Source organism: Apodemus sylvaticus, chromosome 14 (assembly GCF_947179515.1).
Source record: "Apodemus sylvaticus chromosome 14, mApoSyl1.1, whole genome shotgun sequence".
NCBI classification, from domain to species: Eukaryota; Metazoa; Chordata; class Mammalia; order Rodentia; family Muridae; genus Apodemus; species Apodemus sylvaticus.
In genome coordinates this window covers 62708271-62730020 of record NC_067485.1, presented here as the reverse complement: position 1 = coordinate 62730020, position 21750 = coordinate 62708271, and the positions used below count along the sequence as shown (strand labels likewise).

General features: G+C 45.6%; 1 protein-coding gene and 1 long non-coding RNA gene across 4 annotated transcripts in view; one reads left to right on the top strand and one right to left on the bottom strand.

Moving 5' to 3' along the window:
- Nucleotides 1–21750, bottom strand: part of Pip4k2a (phosphatidylinositol-5-phosphate 4-kinase type 2 alpha) — a 161258-nt gene that overhangs the window by 56330 nt on the left and 83178 nt on the right. For all 3 annotated transcript variants that reach the window (XM_052156365.1, XM_052156366.1, XM_052156364.1), the window contains exons 2-3: nt 12911–13008; nt 8617–8713 (exon numbers count right to left, since the gene is read on the bottom strand). In XM_052156365.1, coding sequence (XP_052012325.1) covers nt 8617–8713; nt 12911–13008 — 195 coding nt within the window. The remainder of the gene's footprint in view (nt 1–8616; nt 8714–12910; nt 13009–21750) is intronic.
- LOC127664408 (uncharacterized) lies at nt 13864–18789 on the top strand. Its single transcript, XR_007973203.1, has 3 exons — nt 13864–14092; nt 15271–15428; nt 17986–18789. It is a non-coding gene; the product is annotated as an uncharacterized LOC127664408 (long non-coding RNA).

Here is a 21750-nt window from a genome sequence, read left to right as displayed (position 1 = left end):
GGTCCAGGATTAGTGGAGCCTCCAAAAGGGGAGAACTCATAAAGGTCAATTTAATTAGCTCGTTCCAATCACCAATCCTTTAGAGTTCTCATAAAACACCCTGCTTTAGGACTGTTTTTCCCCCCAGCACCTTTGTTGAAAATATCAAGCGTTTTTCACCCTTAACTTTCTTGACCTCATCTCGTATTCCCATTATAGTTTTGTTATTTTTCATGTTGTTTGTAGCTTGCCCGTCCTGGCTAAAGTCACACGTGAAGGGCCAGCAGGAGGGCTCAGAGTGTAAAGGTGCGTGCCACCAAGCCTGAAGACCTGAGTTAGATTCCCAAAATCCAAATGATGGGAAGAAAGAACTGACGCTGTCCTCTCACACTGACACACTTGTTAACACTGACATCTGACATTTGCACACTTCCAATTGTGTGCTGTGGTACCTCAGTCCACTCCGTATCATAATTCACACACAGCATAATTAAATAAACAAATAACAAATAAACGTAGGCTTTATTTTTTTTTAAAAAAATTCATATATCGAACTTTTTAAAAAAAACATTAGCCAAAAGGAAGACTACTTGAAAAATCAATTCTGCCAAACTCAAATGTGAAAAAGCAATTAGCTTCCTAGGAGGATCTATCAATACTACAGAGAAGAATCTGTGACCAAAACCACTTAAGTAGGAAGGGTTTATCTGGGCTCGTGGCTTAGGAGGGCTCAGTCTCTATTGCTTGGTCACATGCTCAGGCGGGGCATCACGGCAGCAGGAGGGGGTTGGTGGAGGATCCGACAGGCAGGAAGCACCAACGTGAAGCTGAAAAGGCTTAGCTGAGAGAGTCTGGCAAGCTCGACGCCCCACCCTCAGCCCCACCCCCCACCCCACGTCACAGATGAAACTGAGACCCGCCATGGTAGGTGAGCGTGGCCACAGCATCAGGAGCAGAATGTCCAGGGCTCATCCAGACTCCCATGAAGTGTTCTTCCCCCAGGGTGGGCTCCCTGTTTCATGGACCTCAAAACCAGTCTCAAGCCTGCTGACAGACAGACCGCAGAGCCCAAGAGAAAAGTGTGACCATCACCCAGAGAGCTGTATTCTGGGTTTCCTCTGGACATACGGGAGCCAGCGCAGGTGGGCTTCTGACATCATCAGACCAACGAGCTACCCTGACCATCACCACGGAGTCGTTAAAGGCTACCGTGCTCAAAGCTGATCAAAGGAGGTGGGAGCCGGGATCCTAAGCACAGAGTGGCTTTCGTTTTAGAGGGGGAGCAAAACATTTAGTGCTGATCAATAATGAAACAACTAGCAGAAAAGAACACAGTAATGGAAGGTATAAGAAACCAGAGAGCACAGTGCAGGGACCTCCCAGAACATTATGAGAACTGCTTTCAGCTCTCAGGGTGGCACTTGAGTTTGGAGCTCTAATACCAGATGCCAGTCTCCAAGGTTCATGAAATGGGAACATTGTGTTTACCTCACACCCTGGGCTAAAGACTGCTGACTAATGGTTAGCCTTGACCGCACACAGTGAGGTGCAGCAGGTTCAGGGCAGGAAACACAGAGCCAGCAGGAAACCAACACTGGAAGGTGGAAGGAGGGGTGGAGACACTGTGTGTGTGTGTGTGTGTCCAAGACTTGGGATGCAGATTGGCTGTGGAGTGTATCCTGTGCTCTCACAAGGCTGAGCACCTGAGAGGAAACTTCTGTGTTTTAGCCCAAGTGTCTCCGAGTACAGGATGACTACCCAGGGTGCCTTGGAATGCAGAACGTGGTTATCCAGCGAGAACGAACTGCAAGTGTGAGCTGGACAAACCTCCAAACTGTGGTTTGAATATGCTTGGCCCATGGGAAGTAGCATTATTAGGAGGCGTGGCCTTGTTGGAGGGAAGTTGTGTTACTGTACAGGTGGACTTTGAGGTCCTATGCTTAAGCAGAAGAGAGCTTCCTGCTGGCTCCCTGTGTGGGAGACTCCTCGTGGCTGATGATCAAGATGGAGAACTCTCAATTTCTGTAGCATGACGTCTGCCTGGGCACTGCCTTGCTTCCCGTCATGATAATGAACTGAACCTCTGAACCTGTAAGCCAGCCCCAGTGAAATATCTGCCTTTCTAAGAGTTGTCTTGGGCCAGGCAGTGGTGGCGCACGCCTTTAATCCCAATACTTGGGAAGCAGAGGCAGGCAGATTTCTGAGTTCGAGGTCAGCCTGGTCTACAGAATGAGTTCCAGGGCAGCCAGGGTTACACAGAAAAACCCTGTCTCAGACACCCCCCCCCCCCAAAAAAGTTGTCTTGGTCCTCGTTTCTCCTTACAGCAATAAAAGTCTAACTAAGACCCCAGCCACCCAGTGGGGAAGAGACAAGAGGAGTTGAAACAGTGCACAGGTGGGCACACTGTGGGTATGACTGTCCAGAGAAAGAATCCAGGAAGGCTCCCACGAGGACTTCCTGGAGCCGGGCCCCTCCCCCAAGACTGCTACTAGGGCACTCACTTGAGTGATCAACAGTCTTGTGAGCACTTCGTGATCTTCAAGCCGCAGGTCAGAAACTCAACTTTATCTTCCCCTCTCTTCTTGCATTACACTTCCAATTCCCTTCTGTGATTCATTGTGTTCTCTCAGGCACGCAGGTGCCAAACTCCTCTTTGTTGCCTCGCTTTGTTTTCACTGACCCCTGGCCCGGACTTTTCTGCCTGACTCGTCACAGGCACACTTTTGTGCAGCTGCTCTCTGCCAGCAGCAAATGACTCCGCTCTTCTACTCTGCACACACTGAGAGAGCCCCTAGCCTCCCACATGCCTCTCTCACTTGTAGACCTTCTCTACACAACCATCCCACCATCTTAAAGGGATGTATGGGAGAAGAGGAGATCTGGAGAGATGGCTCAGGGGTTCAAAGTCCTGCTGCTCTACCTATTCATGTAGGGTGGATCACAAGAGGGAGCCTGATGCCCTCTTCTGGCCTCTGTGGGTACCTGCACCCATGTGGCATATACACATAAATAAATATAAACATAATATAAACCTTTTAAAAATTATTACCTCCCCCACTCCCAGACTTTTTTTTGTTGTTGCTGTTTTTTTTGTTTTGTTTTGTTTTGTTTTTTGTTTTTTTCAAGACAGGTTTTCTCTGTGTAGCCCTGGCTGTCATGGAACTCACTATGTAGATCAGGCTGGCCTCAAACTCAGAAATCCTCCTGCCTCTGCCTCCCAAGTGCTGGGATTACAGGCGTGTGCCACCACCGCCCAGCTCCTACTCCCAGACTTCAGGGTCTGGGAGATGGCTCAGTAGATAAAGTACTTGCCATCCGAGTTAGGATCTACAGACATCTGCATAAAGTCAGATGGGTATGGTAGCCCACTCTCAGCATTCAAGAGATGGAGACAGGGGTTCCCAGGGAAACCAGTCAGCTCCAGATCCAGTGAGAGGCTATGCGAAAAGTGGATAGCAACTAAGAAGGATAAGCAGACATCAGTTTCTGGCTTCTGCACATATGCACACATGCAAACACATATACATCCATGCATTTGAACCATACACACATAAACCCACAAAAAACAAAAGCAGACTTCATATATCTCTTCTTCCCTACACAAAATCCATAAAACTGCTTGCTAGCTGCAGAATAAGGTGAGGTCTTCGGACTCATTATCACGCTCTCCTTGTGTGTCTGACTCTCTCCCCATCTGTGTCTCTCCCTCAGCTCCTTCTCTACCCAATTGTGATGTATTGCACGAATGCCCTGCCCCTCTCCCTTTCTTCCAGAGCTCTCACTGGAAAGGTAGGCAGCATAGGAAAGACTAGTTCCTTCGTTCACGCAGCTTTAAGTCCCCTTGAAAAATATCTGCCCTGCAAACATCTTTATTTGGCAGATGTCCTGGCAGAATCCCCTACTCCCTAAAATGCAGTGAGCTAGGAAGGTTAGAGCTTGAAACTTAAAACAGGAACCTCAGAAGTTTAAAATGTTAGCTTCCAAAATGAATTATTTTTAAAATTAGAACTCGGTTACAGATACAAAGAAGGGCATCAAACGCAAATAATGAGGGTTCTAATTCAGGAGGCACAGTGGGGGCAAACAAAACCTGGTATTATCTAACACAATGAACAAGAGAGCTCCATTTCAATGGTGCCCTGCATTTAGGTTCAACAGTACAGGCTCCATCCTGGGCAACTTCTTGGTTTTAGTGGGTAGTCTGCTCTGGACACCCACAAGCAAACTGAAGCCTCTATCCGACTTCCCAGAACTGTCTAAAAGAGGGCCCGATGTCCCACAAGACGTGCAAGAGGGCTGGAGACGTTCTCAAGTTAATGAAACACCTTCTTAACACTTACTACCGAATCTAGTATGTTTCACAACAGTTGCTGCTTCACTCTTTTTGTCTGTATTCCAAAGGGCATCTAGGCCTCTGGGCATCAAAGTGGGGATGCAGTTCAGTTGGTGCAATGCTTGCCCAACATGCATGAAGTTCTGGGTTCCATTCTGAGCCCACAGAACTGGGCATGGTGGCACATGACTGTATCCCAGCACTTTGGAGGTAGGGAAGATACCTGGAATGTTTAGCATAGACTCCAAAATACAGTAGGGCAAATAGATAAACACACACAATCAGCTTGAGGGGAATCAGAGTGAAAGGGACCAGGGCTTGCGGTTTTGGAAATACACAAAACGGAGTGGTGGAACCTTCAATGATAGTTGTCATCCTTAAAAGCATCTTAAGAGAAGCAGGGACAGGGGACCACATGGACTAATGATAACCAGAAAAAGAGTGCAGTCTGAGCATATCACAAACCTAGTGTATAATTATAAAAACACTAAGCCACTAAACTCAGACCGAATCTGAAATCACCAGGCATGTGTCCCCGAGAGTGCCCACATACACGAATGCATACAAACACACATGCCTAGATGCACACATGTCAACATAATGTATGTTAGGTAGGCGTGGGCTTGGAAGGCTTGGGCCCTAACTGGAGGAGCCCCTGGGAGCTGGTGGGATTGGGAGTCCCAGCCAGTCCACCCAGTAAGGAGTGGATTAACCCACTGAGAGACTCATGATCCAATGGCTTTATTGGGGGTGACGGAAGCTAGGAGACTGGCTGATGAAAGGCCATGAAGGGGCCTGCCTTTGACGGGACTCTTTCCCTCTCTCCCTTCTTCCTTTCCCCTTTGCTCTCCTCTCCCTCATCTGGTCTGTCCTCCTCTTTCTCTGCTCCCTGGCTGCCTCAAGGTCAGTCGCTTCCTCTATCTCGTGCTTATATAACCACGACATTCTGCCTTAGCCCAGGCCCAAAGCATCACGGGTTTATAAATTCTGAAACCACGAGCCCAATGAAAGCCTTCTTCTTTTTACATTATTTTTCTCAGGTATTCTCTCATAGCAACAGAAAGTGTCTATCATGGATGGTTACTGGTAATTAGTGATAAATACCCCATAATGGAACTGTTGTTTAAATCCGTCTTTAACAGGAAAAAGAAGTGAAAGACAGCCATGCACCCATGAAATCAGATACACATGTGTGCTGGCTGTGAGAATTGTTTTCAATCTCAATCAGGATGGTTAAGTTCACAGATAGAGCTCAGTTTGGCTGGCTAATTACCCTCTTTTACATTATCAAAGAGGCCTCCAGTAAACAACCCTGAAAGAACAAGGCAGGACAGGTATCCTTTCAGGTTAAAGGAAAGACACAAATACACAATTAATCAGATGATCCCGGTCTTTATCGCCACAGTGATTTAAGGTCACCTGTCTAAAATACAAGTGTTTCAGAAAACAAACACAGCCAGACCACAGCTGCTCCCCATTAGCAAGCCAGTGCCTCTGAGGGATGACAGGAGCTTCATTTGCTGGTCCAACTATTTTACACAGGGATGGATAGTGGCTGAGTTGATGGGTTGCCCTGGATTCTGGGGACTTTATGATTTACACAGGAGCCTACCAGGTTTAAGTAGAGAGAACCAGGGTGTCACACTGGCTTGCCTTCATGCCAAACCATTTAGCCAACTGGACTCAGCCTCAGTTTACCATCTTGACTTTAGCTCAGACTTCTGGTTTTGGGATGGAACCCACAAATCTACACGCGATGGGCAAGTGCTCTACCACTGAACTACACCCCAGTCTGCTGAGGGGACTTTAGGGTATAAGGGTTCGGGGAAAAGAATATAGATGTGGAGAGAAAAGTCCACCTCTGATTTATTGGAGGCATTCTGGACTCTCAGTGAAAAACATTTTAAAAAGAAATACAGTTGTCATAGAGAAAGCAACAATTTACAAAGAGAAGGCAACAATTTACATGCCTGAAGCAGCAGGCAGAGTTGAGGGAAAGAGGTGTTCAGATGATTAATTACACTCAGACTAACTTCCTCCATCCTGGGCTCCTGCTTAGTGTACAAGAGACTTGCCAATTAGTTGCTTGTGAATCACCCTCTACTTGCCTCATTTCCTTTCAAAGTCTGCATGCTGCGATTTGCACATTCGTAAATATCAACCTCTATGGTGTTATTTTTAGAGGGTCGGAGTGGTGCCTTTCAGCAACACAACTGTCATTTGAGGAAACTTTAAAAACCACTTTTCTCTGCTACAACAAAATGGGTTCATTCTCAACCTCTTCAATAGAACTGAGGAGGAAAAATGTAAATTTTTCAATTCAGTAATCAATCAAGAAGCCTATGAAGGTTCTGCAATGGGGCCCTTGAGACTAGGTAGATACATGTGTGTTGTATGTGTGTATGGATGCACGTACATGTAGATGCATGTGTCTGATATGACATAAGGAGCCACACCCCCACTGCCTCCTGCCCTATGTTTTGAGACAGGGTTCCTTACTGAACCCACAGCTCAGTGACTGATTGACTGGCCAGCCACTGGGCCCCAGAGACCTGCCTGTCTCCAATGGCTTCGTGTGAGGCTTTACCATGGTGATCTACATCCAATCCTCACGCTTGTGTAGCAGGCTCTTTGATGGGGTGCAGGAGGAACACACTACAGGGTCAGACAGAGATTCCAAAGAATCCATGGTCTGTTTAAACGTAGTAAGTCCTCAGGCCACATGCAATTATCCTTTCTACTTCACACAAACCTCTTTTTTTTTTTCCAGTCCTTCTGTAGAAGACACACTTTCAGCCATGAACATCACACCCATAATCATGATCCAGGGTTCTGTTTCACCAATGAAGCCCAAACCTGATGCTGACATCACAGCCATCTGAGAGAAGGAATACCCAGATTCTACATGTTGCATCCTTTACCCCTAAGCCTTCCTTCGATACCCAGACCTTCAGCTCAGAACCCTGGGTATCTGGGGAGCCTATGACCCTACTGGTCACCTGGGCAGTGGTCTCATGCCTGATGAAGCTTGGCACAAATTCTTGGAAAGGTTAACAGAGGTGGGTGGGTGGGGAGCTTAATCTTTAGGGAGGTAGGCTAAACAAGTACAGCTCCCTGACTGAGCCTCTTCTCTTAAGAGAAACCTTAAGAGCACACTGTGCCCATCTGGTGCTTGTAAGGTTGCCTGGGGGTAGCAACATGGCATTGATGCAGGTTTTAAATTTAGGGCAAGTTAGAGAGAGTGCTATTCATCTGAGGAGACGTAAGACAAACTCTGAGTTAGTACTCAGAATTCTGCTTTAAAACAAGCAAGCAAGCAAACAAAAACAAACCTTTAGTACTTATTGATCTGCCGCCTATATGAAGCTCAAGGAACCACTGGCAGGAGTCGGGGTTTGAAATGAGAGTGGCCCCCACAGGCTCATATATTTGGTTTGTCAGTTGGTGGAACTATCTGGGAAAGATTAGGAAAAGGTATGTCCAGAAAGCGCAAGGCTCTCTCTGGTTCGTGTGAATTCTCAGCTATTGCTCCAGCACCAGGCCTGACTGCCACACCATGACGGTCATGGACTCAACCTCTGAAACTATAAGCCCCAGATAAACATTTTCGTTCCTAAGTGACCTTGGTCATGGTATCTTATCGCATCAGTTTAGAAGTACTAAGAAAGCAGGCTTTCTTTGAGGAGACTGGTCAGCGAGCAGCAGATACTTAAAAAGTTGTATCTCATTTGAAAGTCAAAATGGAGGTCTGTGCCAAGTATAGGAGAGATGCCAGAGCACGTTAGAATGTGGCACGTGAGAAGGAGGGCATCGGACTGTGCAGGTCAGTAGGTTCTCACTGGTGACAGGAGGGCTGTGGCCACTCTACAACCCAGCCCTGAGAGACACAAGCACAGCCTGAGGAGAATGCCAGGGCAGGGGACAGTTTGTGCATTTACAACCCAGGAAATTAGCAGGAACACAATCCCTGCCTGAGATTCCTAAGTGGCCTCAGCCAAAGTAGAAAAACATTCATTTAACACACGCATGCACGCTTGCACGGGGAAGCACACACTTGACCCCAGAAAGCAGCAAGCAGCTTGGCCAGCAGAAACTCGCATCTAGAAGCAAGAGTATTCACTCTTAAGTGCAGCCTTCTTTTCCCCACAGACCTCTCACTGAAATCAAACCAGACCGATGCCTTTACTTAGACAACGCCTACTTTCAGAATGAACACTGAAACTTGAGCCTGCAAAGGATGCTCACGGGACAGAAACACAAATCCTACTGGACAGAGCAAACCTGTCTCACAAAAGCAGCTCACCTGGAAATCTTGGTCGTCGATTCCAAACCTCTCCCGAAGATTCCGGAAGACCATCGGGCAATATTCCTTAAACTTGAAATGGCTCGGCATGTTTTCCCTGCAAGAGTCACGTTGTGCAGTGAGGCTCAGGCAGACAGGAGGCTAACGGGCGCCCCACCCTGCCCGACCCAGACCTGTAGGTAGCAGTGAGGTGGTGAGAGTTCACTGCCCACAGCAAACACAGAGGATTCCACAGCACCAGGTCGGACAGACAGAGGGACACTGGCTGCACACACCAGCCGTCCCCCAGGAAGAGGGGTGGGCAGGGACAATCTGGGCTTAGTGGAGAGCAGAGGATGGCAGAGAGAAAGGACGGAACAGCAAGCTCACCGGAAGCTGCTGCCAACCAAGGCTCGGCCTCACACCCAAGACCACATTCTAAATCCTCACTGTTGGGTCCAAGAGAAACTGGCCAAATGGCTAACCTGTGGTGCCAATTAACATACCAAGGCCCAGGCTGGTCTCTAGGCTCACACACTAGGGCTCCTCTCTTTCCCCAGCTTCCCCTCCTACAGGACCTGCCCTGTCAGCCCTCTGCTCTCCTGACCCACTCTTGCTTGCCTCTCTCTTGGTTTGTTTTTTTTTTTTTTTAACTATTATTTTATTTTTTTATTTTCTACATTCTTTGTTCACATTCTAAATGATTGCCCCTTTCCCGGTTCCCCCCTCCCCATAAGTCCCATAAGCCCTCTTCCCTCTGCCCATTTCCCCCCACACCCCACACCGATCAAACCCCTCCCACTTCTCTGTCCTGGTAATCCCCTGCATTGCTGCATCAAGCCTTTCCAGGACCAGGGCCCTCTCGTTCCTTCTTCTTGGGAATCATTTGATATGTGAATTGTGTCTTGGGTATTCAGAGCTTCAGGGCTAATTAATATCCACTTATCAGTGACTGCATTCCATGTGTATTCTTTTGTGATTGGGTTACCTCACTTAGGATGATATTTTCCAGATCCAACCATTTGCCTAAAAATTTCATGAATTCATTGTTTTTAATTGCTAAGTAGTACTCCATTGTGTAAATGTACCACATTTTCTGTATCTATTCCTCCATTGAGGAACATCTGAGTTCTTTCCAGCTTCTGGCTATTATAAATAAGGCTGCTATGAACATAGTGGAGCATGTGTCCTTATTGTATGCTGGGGAATCCTCTGGGTATATGCCGGGGAGTGGTATAACAGGGTCCTCCAGAAGTGTCATGCCCAGTTTTCTGAGGAATCGCCAGACTGATTTCCAGAGTGGTTGTACCAGCTTGTAATCCCACCAGCAGTGGAGGAGTGTTCCTCTTTCTCCAACACCTGCTGTCTCCTGAGTTTTTAATCTTAGCCATTCTGACTGGTGTGGGGTGAAATCTCAGGATTGTTTTGATTTGCATTTCCCTAATGACTAATGATGTTGAACATTTAAGGTGCTTCTCAGCCATTGGACATTCTTCAGGTGAAAATTCTTTGTTTAGCTCTGTACCCTATTTTATAATAGGATTATTTAGCTCTCTGGGGTCTAACTTCTTGAGTTCTCTGTATATATTAGATATTAGCCCTCTGTAGGATGTAAGGTTGGTGAAGATCTTTTCCCAATTGGTTGGTTGCCGTTTTGTCTGAATGACAGTGTCCTTTGCCTTACAGATAGAAACAGAAGGAACACTACCCAACTAGTTCTATGAAGCCACAATTAAGCTGATACCAAAACCACACAAAGATCCAATAAAGAAAGAGAACTTCAGACCAATTCCCTAATGAATATCGATGCAAAAATACTCAATAAAATTCTTGCCAACCGAATCCAAGAACACATCAAAACGATCATTCACCATGATCAAGTAGGCTTCATTCCGGGGATGCAGGGATGGTTCAATACACGGAAATCCATCAATGCAATCCACTATATAAACAAACTCAAAGAAAAAAAAACCCACATGGTCATTTCATTAGATGCTGAAAAAGCATTTGACAAAATTCAGCATCCTTTTACGCTAAAAGTCTTGGAAAGAACAGGAATTCAAGGCCCATTCCTAAACATAGTAAAAGCAATATACAGCAAACCTGTAGCCAACATCAAACTAAATGGAGAGAAACTTGAAGCAATCCCACTAAAATCAGGGACTAGACAAGGCTGCCCCCTCTCTCCATATCTTTTCAATATAGTACTTGAAGTTCTAGCTAGAGCAATTAGACAACATAGGAAGTCAAAGGGATATAATTTGGAAAGGAAGATGTCAAACTATCACTATTTGCAGATGATATGATAGTGTACTTAAGTGATCCAAAAAACTCCAGCAGAGAACTCTTAAAGCTGCTAAACAACTTCAGCAAAGTGGCTGGTTATAAAATCAACTCAAGCAAATCAGTGGCCTTCCTATACTCAAAGGATAAGCAGGCTGAGAAAGAAATTAGGGAAATGACACCCTTCACAATAGCCACAAACAATATAAAGTATATTGGTGTGACTCTAACCAAACAAGTGAAAGATTTATATGACAAGAACTTCAGGTCTCTGAAGAAGGAAATTGAAGAAGACCTCAGAAAATGGAAAAATCTTCCATGCTCTTGGATTGGCAGGATTAATATAGTTAAAATGGCCATCTTGCCAAAAGCAATATACAGATTCAATGCAATCCCCATCAAAATCCCAACTCAGTTCTTTATAGAGTCAGAAAGAGCAATTCTCAAATTCATCTGGAATAACAAAAAACCCAGGAGAGCTAAAACTATCCTCAACAGTAAAAGAACTTCTGGGGGAATCAGTATCTCGGACCTCAAGCAATACTACAGAGCAATATTGTTAAAAACTCCATGGTATTGGTACAGTGACAGGCAGGTAGATCAATGGAATAGGATTGAAGACCCAGAAATGAACCCATACACCTATGATCACTTGATCTTCAACAAAGGAGCTAAAACAATCCAATGGAAAAAAGATAGCCTTTACAACAAATGGTGCTGGTTCAACTGGAGGTCAACATGCAGAAGAATGCAAATTGATCCATTCTTATCTCCTTGTACTAAGCATAACTCCAAGTGGATTGAGGACCTCTATAGAAAACCAAACACACTAAAACTAACAGAAAAGAAACTGGGGAAGAGCCTTGAGGACATGGGCACAGGGGAAAAGTTCCTGAAGAGAACACCAATAGCTTATGCTCTAAGATAAAGAATTGACAAATGGGACCTCTTGGTCCTTTCTCATGTGCTCTCTTGACTTTCTCCTTTGTCTTCCTCTCTCATTCTCTCCTGTCTCCCTCTCATGGCCCAGTTCAGTCTGCTGACCATGTTCAGGGTTATATTTGTCTCTCTGTTCTAGATCCTTCCAGATGCCTCTGGCCGCACTGTTCCTAGTCTCTACAATGAAGACCTTTCCCTCAACCACACCTTTGTGTGTTTATACACTCGAAATCAACCTCTAAACATGGTTGTGGGAACTCCTAAGTTCACATCAGAACAAAAGTAGCTCAGTGGTAGATTACTTGCCTCCCATGTGGGAGTCCCTAGGTTCAATCCCTGGTACTACAACAAAGAGAAGAGGAGGAAAGAAATTTCATACTTATCTTGATATAGGAGGTTACTCTGAGGCTCGCGCCACTCATACAGGACTGCCCCTCCTCTGTGCTCTCACAGAGCAATAAATACAAACTGTGGACACCCCTCTATTACTGTCCTTTGCACAGGAATGACAGTAATTTGTATATGTGCCAGTTTTCAGCTACTGTGTTGGCTGTAGTCACTGCGGAGGAAGGGCCACGCCACAGCTCTAGCTTTTAGATGAACTAACTAATCAACTTTCTTCATTACCATCAAAGGTATCCCATTCACATGAAGAACATTACTGACGCCCAAACATGACATCCAGTTCTGTTCTATAATAACACATCTTAATTATTTATTGTTTTATAATGTAGTCATCTCTAATCATAAAGCCACAATTTTAAAAGTTGTGTGTACAAGAACAGAAGTCCATAACTGCTCAAACAATCCAAGTAATTTACAGCTCCAAAAATTTAAATAGTAATGAGGATATCACTTTTAATGTATAAGATACTCATAGGGAACAATATGCCATATGGCAAGGGGATATTATCCCAGAGGGCCTGCTGCTGCTTCTCTGCATATGACAGATGGCTGTGTTTATCACAGGATTAACTTCATCAGCAAAACTTTACTCCCACCCATTGAAAAAAAACCATGTGATTACAGAAAGTCACAAAAAGTCCTAGTCTACCCAGCCAGGGAGTCTCCAGAGAGGCTGCACCATACTTACTTGTTAAAAAGGTGGTTGTCCACCTTTATCTTTGAGTAGGCTTTGAAGTCATCAGGCATCAACATGACAGGGATTTGAACATGGCTCAGTTCATTGATCTAGAAAACACAACATAGATATCACTGGTTAGTACCATCCTGCTGAGGATGGCCCATTTTTGCCACATAACTGCAAAGAAACCCATGAGCTCAGGAATTCTGCCTGCCCTCTGTGTCCCTCCAGGCACTCTTTCTCTGGTCGTCCGCACTCCCTCATTGGTCTTCCCTCCTTCTCACTCCCTCTCAGGTTCTTCTCTCCCACACTGGGCCTGGGTGGTGCAGGAGGAATAAGGAGGCGAGTCCTTAAGGCTATTTGTTCCTTAGGGATGCTCCGATCCCATTCCGTCTCCTTCCAGACCCTCAACCCAGAACTCCACTGATCCCATTTCAAGGACAACTTCCTCTGTGAACAAAGTGTTATCTGTGACAGAGGGATTTTACCTCTGAGGTATCTGTTAAATTAACTGACATGATCTATATTTTGGCACCTCAAGAATGATGCGGATGTCCATATATTCATTCTTTCCTTTCTTGTAGGGATTGAGTTTAAACATAAATATCGGCATGGGGTTTGAATATGCCAGTTAAGACCTTCACTCAGGAGGAAGGGGGTTCATGGGGTTACAGGAGAATGAGAAGTTCACTCGGCAGTCTGGAGGAGGGAGATGGCAAGTCTGAGGCCAGCCTGGGCTACCCAGTGAAGCTATCTCAAGAAAAAACAAAAAGCAAAGATACAGGCTTCAGAGGACAAAACACAGAATGCCATTTCCTTTCCGCCACAGGAAGTGGTGGGGGGTGGATCTGATGCGTGGTTGTGAAAACCTGGCTTTATTTTTTTTTTCTTGGTTGCTTGCACTTGATCCCCATGCTATTTTCTCCCCTGCCAACTTCAATAAAAACATCAAACCACTTTAAACATTTGCATTTCCTGCAGGATGGAAGGTACTCTGAAGGGTTCCTGATTGCAGAGAGCAAAAACAAAATCGAGCAAACAAGCGATGAGTTTCTTGCTAGGGCAGGGATTTGAACTCATTAATGGCTTCTTAGAAATTGCGGGTTTCCACACTTGGTCAGGACGAGCTGGTGGCAGGTGGTGGTTCACAGGCTTAAAGAGAAAAGAGGAGCCTGAAAAGTCGATGCAAAGGTAAAAAATGAGGTGGAAGACGTGGGCTTGGCTGTGTGGGGCAGAACTTACAGTTCATATGCGTTCAGAGCTGGGGGAGGTGGGTTGGAGGGTGTCAGAGGAACAGCATTGAGTACAAGCTAGCGGAGTCTGGATCAGGGAAGAGGCACGGAGATGGAGGGATGGTGGGGGGGGGTGAGGGGGTAAGGGGATGAGGGGGTGGGTGAGGGGGGTGGGGTAGGTAGGTGGATAGATGCGCCCTTCATTCCTGACACTTGCTCTACAGTGTCATAGAGAGAACAGCAAGGGAACTGCAGGGCCATCACCAGAAATGAGAAATCAGTGTCACACGGTCCCATGAGTAGGAATTCCTCCTAGAGCCGATGAGCAGGACACTTGAACCCAAGCCCCAAACCCCAGGCGGCTAATAGAAACACTTGCGTCTAGACAGTGAGAGTGCTGGGAACTCGGAGCAGGGGTGTGGTGAATGGCTTCTTGAAGGGAGTGATGAATTCACTGCAGAGCCTGAGTATGTAATTCGGTGTATATTATGTATGGACTTAGGTATGTGCTGGGTTTGTGTGATACGTATACCTCTTAGTGTAGATATGTGGGTGCAGACATTCGGGGGTCTTTCTGAAGTAGCCCTGCCCCTTTTGTTGTTGTTTGTTGTTTTTGTTTTTGAGACAGGGGGCATCTCACTGAGTGGGAAGATCGTCCATTGGGTGAGGCTGGATACAAAGGCAGGTCTGAATCCAAGCTCAACTGCTGGCGTCACAGGAGCATGACTTTGACTTTTTGAGCATGCGCTACCTTTGACTCTTTACATGGCTGCTGGGGTCCTGGGGATCCGAACTCAGGTCCTGGTGCTCATTACAGGAGGCACTTCACAGATTAAGCCATCTCCTAGCTCGCTTTCTACCTCTATGACTGAGGAATAGTTGGATACGGAGCGTAGTTAGACATTCCTGGGTCATTTTCTCTTTCCTCTGCATTGCCTTTCACGTGCAGTAGCTTTATAGCTCCTTTCGCCCTCCCCTGCCACGGTATGCTCTCAAACTTCCGGGTCAAATGAATTAACCACCCATGAACACACGGTGAGCCAGAGCATCTGCCACTCAGAGGCAACTTTTAATTAATTAGTAATTGATATGTTTCCAACAGCATCTCTTGAGCCTCGACTTTTTTTTTTTCTGTAGGAATGCTTCGTTTTGGTGCATAAGAAGGTCAGCACTCATTCACCAGCCTCACTGAGGTGGATTAACCTCAGCAGGGCGTGAACATTGGAAGCTCACCCAACTTCCCGGGGGACCTCACTGCCTTTAGCCCACGAGCCTGCCGTAACCCACTCCGAAAGGTAAGCTTGCTCCTAGTCCAGAATTCACAGTGCACCACAGGCTACCGTCTCAGAGGAGGTTAAACTAACCTCCTTTGCTGACTTCTATAACTCATATGGGGCTCCTAGCCTTGAGCCTGCAGCTTTCTTGACAGTGGGCTTTGAGTTTTAACATTTTAATTTTTTTGATTTAGCATTTTACTTTAGTCTAGTCATTCCAAGTGGCCCACGCAAAAATTAGGAATAAAACTGACAGTGGTGGTGGTGGTGGTGGTGGTGGTGATGGTGGTGATGGTGGTGATGGCGGTGGTGGTGGTGGTGGTGATGGTAGTGGTGGTGGTGGTGATGGTGGTGGTGGTGGTGGTGGTGATGGTGGTGGTGGTGGTGGTGGTGGTGATGGTAGTGGTGGTGGTGGTGATGGTGGTGGTGATGGTGGTGATGGTGGTGGTGATGGTGGTACTGCTACTGCTGCTTCTCCTCCTCCTCTTCCTATTATCATTATTATTATTATTATTATTTGTGGTGCTAGGATAGAGCTCAGGGCCTTGTGCTCTACCACTGACCGACACACTCATTTTTTTTAAAGATTTATTTATTTTATGTAAGTACAGTGTAGGTGTCTTTAGACACACCAGAAGAGGGTATCAAATCTCATTCAGATGGTTGTGAGCCATCATGTGGTTGCCGGGATTTGAATTCAGGACCTTCAGAATAGCAGTCAGTGCTCTTACCCGCTGAGCCATCTCTCCAGCCCCACACTCAGTTCTTATCAGTATTTAAGGAAGAATTTCTGTCTTTGTGTAGGTTATGTACTATTCGTGGAAGGACACAGAAAAATTTGTAATTAACTCTTACTGTATTGAAATAACAGCCCCCACCCCTTAGGGTAAGCGTATGTTATAGAATTCAAATAGACTTTCATTTCTGGAGCTAAGAGTGAAGCCAAACAAACTGAAAGCCCTAGTTACACCCTTCCCTGCATGGTTCTAGAGGGTTGCAAATCTGCAATGAACTCTTACAACAGAAGGGTAGCATCACCTTCACACAGGGGAGCCCCTGATTGGTCGTCTGTCACCTCTCTCTGGGAAAGCCAGTTTTGTTCTGCTGAGACAGACATAGTCACCACCTGATGACACAGCTCAGAACTTTTCTAAGTGTATCAGACATATATCCGTGCAGAGGGGCCACCAGCTGGGCCTCCCTGTACCCTGCGAAGGGCCTCGAGGTTCTGTTTATGCCGTACCAGTACCAGTCACCCCCTAAAGCACCGGTGTTGCTCTCTGCTGAGTCATTGGGTACAGAGACTCACAGTGTCCATAAGACATGAAATAATGGAGCTCTGTTGTCGACATCAGTGGAAGCAAGGCTACGGTGGGGTGGGGAGGGCTGGTACAAATGTCTGTTAGTACCAAGTGCCCAGATGACCAGACTGCATTGTAATTCAAGAGTTAAGGAAGGGGGCGGGGCAGAGGGGGATGGACAAAGTATGAAAGGAGGAAGCGGGCAGGCTTGGCTCAGCCTTGTCTGAACTCACTTTAAGACTTAGCATTAATGCCACAGCTAACACTTACTGGGCATCTCCCAAATGCCACACTGACCCCTCTGGACATGGTATCTAGTCTGATATTTATAACCCAATAGTGTAGGTACCACCATTCCTGTTTCCCAGATAAGACGACGCAGGCTTAGTGAGATCAGCTATCTGCTATTAGCTGGCCAAGCTGCATCTGGAATCCAGTCCACGTAGTCCAGACTCCAGCAGTCCCAGCAAGCAGCTAGATTTCTGGAGCTCTGCATCGGTTTACATTCCTACCAGCCTAGAGGGTGAGGGTTCACTGCAAGGAGACAGAAAAAGCTCATCTAAAATTTACGCCTCTGTTGTGTTAGAAACTGAAGAAATTCTTTAAAAAAAAAAAAAGTAAATTAATAGTAACTGCGTGCTTAACGGAACATGTGCTGCTGTCTACAGTTAGAGCAGCTGAGGTCTCACCCACGCAACTTAAGGTGTCACCACTGTTACCACTCCCGTGCACCTGTCACTCAGTCACCAGTCAGCATTCAAATCCAAAAGAATCGTAAACAGTTATCACTGAAGGACCCAGAGATGTCCACTCATTCCTCCTCCAGTCTCAAGAGAAGCAACCTGAATGTCCATGTTAAAACACAGTTCAACAACAGAGAGAAACCTGCAAGGTTTAGGTAACTGGGCCAGAATAAGCACCAAAGAGTCATCACTAACAAAGACACTGCAGGAAAAAGAATTAGCATGCATAACTGGGTACAGTTATTTTTTGTTTGTTTGTTTGTTTGTTTGTGTTTCTTTTTGGTTTTTTTTCAAAGCAGGGTTTCTCTGTCCTGGAACTCGCTCTGTAGACCAGGCTGACCCTGAATTCAGAAATCCACTTGCCTCTGCCTCCCAAGTGCTGAGATTAAAGGTGTGCACCACCACTGTCCGGTGGGTATGGTTATTCAGAATGCGGGTTACCATTATTAGATTTTTTTTAAGGGAAAGCTAATCCTTATGTGAGCCATGCCAGATTTCCCATACTAATTTTTTGATTGCTTTTGGCTTTCACAGAAGGATCCTGACTTCAAGGTAAAGATTATGACCTGTTCCTTGTTACTGGTTTAAAGGACACTCCATTCCATCATCACCGTTCAAAATAAAGACCTTATACTTACCGGACTCTTCCTACGAAGTTCCTTTCAGCTCTCCAACACAAGTACACAAAGATTTTTCAATGTAGTCATTTACTTTAAGCTCTTGTTTTCTGCCCTGAGGGTCATTCCACTTGGCATTTATAGTGTATGGCGAGAATCAGGTGCTATAGCTACTTCAATCCACTCCCACAGGAGAGGGGACCATGCTCTCACAAATGGGAACTTTCACCGATTAAAAAAAATCTACCTCCAGGTGCATTTTCTAAGAAAATATTTTCCCCAGTGTGACTTTGAAGGCCATCAAGATTCCCCGCTTCCAGCTCTGTCACTGGGACATCGACCAAAGAAACCCAGCTTTGAAAGTTACAATGATTTGCAATTGAAACTAATGAGGAAGAACACAGATTTCTTATTTCAACAACAAAAACAAAGCAAAGCAAAGCAGAAGAGTAGCCCAGAGTGAACAAAATCAAATCAAAACAAAACAACAACAACAACAACAACAACAACACATTTTCACTTTATATTTTTCCTACTAACTTAAGTTTGGGGAGAATTACCTAAATTTTTTAAAATCAGATTCTTAGTATCAACTGAAAAGCCATTTGTAACTAATAAGTTCCATGCAAGGGAAAAACTAGTCTTCAACAATCTGCATATCATTTGTAAATATTTTTTACAATCTCATCAAGCATTTAGGTTAAAACAATTAAGAACTTTCAAAACGCCGGGCAGCGGTGGCATACGCCTTTAATCCCAGCACTTGGGAGGCAGAGGCAGGCAGATTTCTGAGTTTGAGGCCAGCCTGGTCTACAGAGTGAGTTCCAGGACAGCCAGGGCTACACAGAGAAACCCTGTCTCAAAAAACTAAAAAACTAAAAAACTACAAAAAGAAAAAAAAGAAAAAAGAAAAACCCAAAAAACAAAAAAACAACCCAAGAACTTTCAAAACCAGTCCCCTACCAGTGTGTGCATGTGGCCACACTCTGGTTACAGCTGACACTGCATACTGAATACCAATTTGAAAGCTCTGAGGTTTCAGTGGGGCAGGTCTAGCAAATTAAAGCCAATTACAGGGGCAGAAAGAACAGGTGGCTAAAGGTGTTTGCAAACTGTATTTTTATTTGTCAGAAGGCGAAGCCAATTTTCTGCAGCAGCTCTATCAATACTCATTTCTGAAGGCATTTTGGAAACGTTAACGCTTCTACGTTTGCAGATCACACAGATGACAGGATCCAAATGTGAGCTACCTTCCACTATCTAGAAAATAATGTTTCATTTTGACAGGGCAAACGAAATTGCTCTGATGGCAAAACTGAGATATAAGCACAGACCAAAGGGTCTGTCTCCTTCCCCTACAAACTCAAGACCCTAAGTTAATCACTTAAGGTGCTATTTCCTCTTGACTAAGAGCAATCAAGTCAATCTTTTGAACAGTGCCTACTTGATTAAAATAATAATAATAAATATTAGGAGCAGGACTTAAACTCTGGCTTGAAATCTTACTTGAATGTATAATGCAAGCATAAATTCTACTCCAGCAACACAGTGCCCCAAAGCTCTATCATCAAGAGTCATTCCCCCACCTGCTCCCTCCCCACATGCGTGTGTGCATGTGTGTCCGTGGGTCGGTGGGTGGGTAGTGTGTGCACCCGTGTATCTGTACACATGCACATACAGAGGTCAACCTCTCCTGTCAGTCCCTAGGAGACACCCAGTTTGTTGTTTTGAAGAATCTCTCTCTGACCTGGACCTAGGTTAGCCTAGGTTAGCTGGGTGTAAGTCCCAGTGTTCTTCCTGTGCCCACCGCCCGCAACACAGGAATTATAAATATGTATTGCTTTTGTTTTTGTTTTTTTATGTAGGTCCTAGGACTTGGACTCAGGGCTTCACGCTTGTGAGGCAAGCACTTTTCCTACTGAGCCATCTCCCCTGTCTAGTACTGCAGAGATCTCTGATGGACATGCCTTAGAGGCTGGCCCACTACCAACTCAAAGAATGGATTCATGCTACAATTTACCATCCGTAAAACACAGAATACAGCATTAAACTGTGAATGAAGGCCAGAAATCTATGTTATTCCAGAGGCATATGGACTTAAAAAAATTTTTAAGAAAGACTTTGCCAATGAAAACAAGTGCTACAAAGTGGTCCATTGAGAAGGAGCCCAGCCTTAGAGTCTAGGGACCCATGACTGAGACTGGTCCTGCTTCTTCCTTCAGGGCCCAAAGGCCCGTGATCTCATGCTATGCCTTTAAAATGAACTTGAGAAGAGATAAATGATGTGCTTTTTTGGCTCAGTAATTTAGAAAGTGCTTGAATTAATTATTGGTATATCAGACTTCAGAAAATTTACACACAAATTTGGATTTCTGGCCTCTGTTAGAACAGGCAGGGATAATGTAGCATCATTAGAGTGGCTACAGGGGTGCATCCTTGTTCCCATCAGTCCCTGGTCCCCTGACTGGATGACACCACAGAACCCCAGTGTTTCACCTTGCTGAGGCAGTTCCCAAAATTCGAATGAATCTAAACACAATTTCTCATGTCTCCCCCCTCCCCCAATTCCTGTATGATTTCTGTGAGCCCATCCAGGTTGGCCAAGGAGGGTCACGTGAAAGAAGCCAAGAGCACGTATCTGCAGTTGCCTGAACTCACATCTTCGGTCTTGTTCAACAAACCACGTGTTAGAAGGGTCCTGGGTGGAACCCAGAAAACAACAAAGCCCTTGTGCGGATGATTCGAAATCATCATTTAAATCCTAGGCTCCAGGCCAGCTTCCCGTCACGATCCTAACCTAGATGTGCAGTTCTCAACCTGTGGGTCAAGACCCCTTTGGGTCCTGCATATCAGATATTTACACCAGGACTCACTACAGTAACACAACTACAGTTATGAAGTAGCGACAAAATAATTTTATGGCTGGGGGTCACCATGACATAAGGAACGGTATCAGAAGGTTGCAGCATTAGGAAGGCTGAGAACTGGGGCTCTAGCTAAAGAAGTTGAATCTGCTAAGTCTCCTGCAGGCTCAGGCAGCTGTTTTGGTTCCCAGCAGGGGACGCTGTGTTGGAAGGTTGTGGAACCCCTTCGGGATCTGGAACCTATGCTGGAGGATCTAAGCCACTTAGGCTACGCCTCTGAAGGCTACGGCCATCTCTGTTCCCAATCCTATTCTTGCAATGACAAACGAAACCTTCTGAAAACCTGAACCAAAATCACATCCTGTGGCCAGAAAAGTGATGGACACAGACTAACCCCTTGCGCTAGTGGAAAGGGGGTTTCTGCTACTTGCAATTGTCCACATGCAGCAGGGAATGAAACACTTGGTGGATGTCAATGCACAGGAACGTCTCTCCTCTCGGTGACATGAATACTAGCCATTAGCCAGACTCTTAAGAAATAAATCTGGAAAGTTTCAAAGGAACATGACTTTCTTTTCAGTCGGTATCTAATATACTCAAATAATCTACTACTTCCTGTAAATTCATCTTGTAAGGAGGATGTCCTCAAACCATGTGCCCTGTGAGGTTAGGATTCTATCGGGACAATGGGGTGCCGACGGTCATCGGTGGGGACCCTAACTCTCACAGTCCCTTGGGGATGGGGTGCAACGGCCATGCCATGCAGAAGATGAGTTGGCCCGTCCGTCACGTGGTGTTCCCACTGGCATCCTAGACAG